At 42.3% G+C, this 3,949-nt stretch overlaps 1 protein-coding gene across 1 annotated transcript; it reads right to left on the bottom strand.

Annotated features, from left to right (window-relative positions):
- Positions 1 to 2,722: 2,722 nt before the first annotated feature.
- Positions 2,723 to 3,652, bottom strand: LOC100724859 (olfactory receptor 8B4-like). The gene has a single exon (XM_003472577.5). The coding sequence runs from the start codon at positions 3,647 to 3,649 to the stop codon at positions 2,723 to 2,725; it is 927 nt and encodes a 308-aa protein (XP_003472625.3). The 5' UTR covers positions 3,650 to 3,652.
- Between the last annotated feature and the right edge of the window lie 297 nt (positions 3,653 to 3,949).

Raw genomic sequence — 3,949 nt, 5'->3', positions numbered from 1 at the left:
AATAACAGCAAGGAATTTTATGGAGAACAAAGCAAGCAACTCTCAGGGTATTTATCTTGATGAGAAAGAATCTTTGTTTTCTTTCCCTGTTACACAGTTTTAAGTTTTAGAGTTCATGTTCTGCTGGCTCATTCATATTCATTTTCAAACTTAAAATAACTAAGACGGTGTCAAAATTGCAAATTTGTAGTGAATTTGAGAGTTCTTACTTGGTTTATTTTTTATTCATGATGCTGGAGTCAGGCAGCCCGCAGAATCAGAAGTGCTTCAAAGAACTCCAGGACTGCACAGAGATCAGACAACATTTAAGGATAGATAATGGAAGCCAGGTATGGAGACAGCTTACCTGGTTACAGTTCAGTGTCAAGGAATCAGCTGCCCACCTGCTTGAAGTCAAGCTACTGTGACCAACTAAGACAATGATTTATTTTTAAGTTAGGTTTCAGGTTACTACTGAGGACTGAATTACAAAAGTAGGCTCTGGCCTACATTTACCTGAACAGCAGTCAGTATGGGTCCTCTGCCTACTAGTTAGTACGCATCCCTCAACTCTGCACTGAATTGGCCTATGTAAAGCTCCGGGAACTTGTGTTCTCTTGGGTTCACTGCAGTTTTCCCTGCTTCCTCCTGTGAGTGCCTTGGATAGATTTAATCCAGTCACTGTGGAGACCAGTTAGATTCTGACGCTAAATACTGGGCTATACGTTAGACACCGCACAGAACTAACTCATGCTAATATCTTGCTGCACTTCTTTACCACTGTAATCTGTAATGGTCACATGACGTTGCCATGTGGGTTTATGAAAGCTGTGTTTTCTGCGGGTGTGATAGAAGGCAGTTGCAAGAACCATGAAAAAGCTCTATGAGTTTTTGTCACCTCGGATGCTCAGTAACCAGGAAGCTACTTTTCAAAAGATTTAAGCTTGTGTCACATGAAGTCAAACGTACATTTTGATCTTTATTCACCCCCTTGCCAATATGGAATTAGTCAAGGAAAGTTACTCTTTTACTTTATTAGGCTTATTTCATAATGTTCCTTTCTACTACTAGCTTAGTCTCGATGTCTTTTTTTTTCCTACACATTTCTACCAATGGTAAGTGATTTCTTTACCCATATGCTTATTTTTGTCTCTCCTTATACTTAACTCTTTCCTAGTACCCTTATCACCATGGGCTCAGATATGGTCAGTACAGGGTAGGACTTAACCTAGACCCAGGGGACTGACGAGCAGTGGTTCAGTATGGTCTTGTAATTCAGTTCCAATAAGTGAGAAAATATTTGTAAGGCTCTTCAAAGCACGCAAAAATGCAAATCACATGCTAAGTATTTTTTTTTTTTCAATATCTACCTATGAACCAAGTGTGGTACTTTCCTTTTTCTTTAAAAGTCTCCTTCCTCTAGCATAGTTGGAGAAAATACAGCTTGTCTCAAGTGTCCTCACCAGTCATCCTCTCCCCACAGGAGTCCCTTTGTGCTGAGGTGCTCCTTAGCATTTCCCACTTCTGGATCCACTGGGACACTCACTGCCCCCCTTGGAGTATGATGCTGCTCTTTCCACATCAGTGTCAACACAGAGGTAAACAGGAAGCAGACTTTTCCTGCCTTGATTGCCTTATCTACGGCACTAGCACACACTGAGCAGCTATATGACTTCCAGAAGGACTAGGGAGGTGGAAGCAAAAGTTATCAACTCAGTAAAAAACTTTCTCCTGGTCCAAAGGCAAAATATCAAATTTCTTCACCAAGAGTCTCATTTCAGATTCTAGCCTCTGCTTAGAGAGGGCCCATTCTTCTGACAGTGTTTCTGGAACCTTAGAATACAAATCCCTTCCAGATTCCCTGAGAGTGGCAAGTCGATTTACTTTCTCTCTAATTCTCTAATGATCATGTGTAATACACACACACACACACACACACACACACACACACACACACACATGCTTAAAAGGCTTTGTAAAAGTGCACAGTACCTCCGGAGGATCTCCAGGGAGAAACAGAGGTAATATTTCCGTATTTATGCAAATTTTGTGGAAGTTCTTGCTTCTTCCTTTCAGCCTGAATACTTAGACCCTAAGAAACTCTTCTCATTAAAGAGTATCTACCTGTGGTTACTATCTCAAGGCCTAGAAATTTCAAAATTTTGAGGTAGTAGATTTGGGTTTTGATTTATCTTTACATACCAGGTCATGCAGGCTTCCTTCTCTGTGTGAACACACGTCTGTGAAAGGGAAATACATGGTTCTCCTGCCTAAACAGCCTCTCTGAGAGTTAGGAAGTGAAATTATATATAGCATCAATGAATTTACCTTTGGTCTTTTAAGGTTGCTCACGCACCTGAAGAAAGAGTATTCCTGGACCTCTGTACTGCTACTTGATCCTTCTCCTGGGAAGAAATGCTCTTGTTTGAGTAAACACATTATGGTACAAAAAAAATATTAGTACACATGGAGCTTCAGATTATTCTACTCTTGGATCTTACATGGGGTCCAGTAAGCAATCGGCAATTAATAGATAAATAGTTGCATCCAATCAGCTAATTTAAATGATACAATATTGTCAATGATGCAGAAAATACAGGCAAAAGTTTCTGATATTTTTTTAAATTGAAAAGAGGAACTGGTTTGAGGGAAAAAAGGTGTTAACAGCTCTTCTTACAGATGAAACATTCCTTGAGTATGATTCTTACTGGGAAGTAGTGACCTTACTGGGAAGTCAGACCCACTAGAGCAGCACTTTTTTCAGCATTTTGTTAATGGCAAGTTTAACATCTTTATTCCTCAAACTGTAAATCAAAGGGTTAAGCATGGGAACCACATTGGTATAAAAGACTGAAGCAAACTGTCCTTGTTCCACTGATTCAGAAGAAGTTGTTAAATATGCAAATGCCCCTGACCCAAAAAACAGAGTCACAGCAGTGAGATGGAAGCCACATGTACTGAAGGCTTTAGATCTGCCTTCAGCAGAAGGAATCCGAAGTATGTTGGAAAGAATCAAAGCATAGGAGATGAAGATACTGACACTGGATGCTATGATAAGCCCTCCTACAAAAATGAAAAAAACAAGCTCATTGACATAGGTGCTGGAGCAGGAGAGCTGCAGCAGGGGGAGGACCTCACAGAGGTAATGGTGGATGGCCCTGGAGTCACAGAAGGTGAGTCTCAGCATGCTCACAGTGTGGGCCATGGCCCCAGAAAAGCCTGTCACATAGGAACCAAGCATCAGCATAGAACAGACCCGAGGGGACATGGTCACTGGGTAAAGTAGAGGGCTACAGATGGCCACATACCGGTCATAGGCCATTGATACCAAGACGCAGCACTCTGATTGAACTAAGGAGCAGAAGAAGAACATTTGAGTCATGCATCCCGCATAAGAGATGATATTCTCTGACAAAAACCCATTCAGCATCTTGGGGGTAAACACACAAGAATAGCAAAGGTCTAAAATGGACAAGTTGAAGAGAAAAAAGTACATGGGAGTGTGGAGGCTGGCACTGAGCCCAATGATGGTGCTCAAGCCCAAGTTGCCCAGCACGGTGAGTACATAGATCCCCAGGAACAGGAAGAAGAGGGGGAGCCGCAGTGCTGGCTGGGGTGATAATCCCAAGAGGATAAACTCTGTCACTGAGGAGCTGTTTCTCGGCGTCATTCTCTTCTGGCAAGTTGTCTGGGGGAAAGAAAGAAAAACACAGAAGTAGAGACAGGAATAGACACGAACAAAGAAAGAGGCTCTGGAGAGTAAGTCAGTGAGTGAATGCCCTCGTCTGTTAGTGTGGGCAGTGTGGCTTTTGCCCCACTTGAGAGATGAAGGCTCAGCCTACCTCAGTTGGCTGCAGAAGGACTCACAGACACAAGTTCTTATGTCCAATATGGTGTCATTTCACTCTCTGCCTTCCTCTCCCAGCCACATATGGGGTTCCCACCTTTGGAGGAAGGTCAAAGTTAACAG

The sequence above is a fragment of the Cavia porcellus genome, unplaced genomic scaffold (genome assembly GCF_034190915.1).
Source record: "Cavia porcellus strain 051 isolate PalLab524CR breed Dunkin Hartley unplaced genomic scaffold, mCavPor4.1 scaffold_9, whole genome shotgun sequence".
In the NCBI taxonomy this organism is placed as follows: Eukaryota; Metazoa; Chordata; class Mammalia; order Rodentia; family Caviidae; genus Cavia; species Cavia porcellus.
The sequence above is the reverse complement of the archived record's forward strand: the minus strand, read 5'-3'. Positions and strand labels throughout refer to the sequence as shown.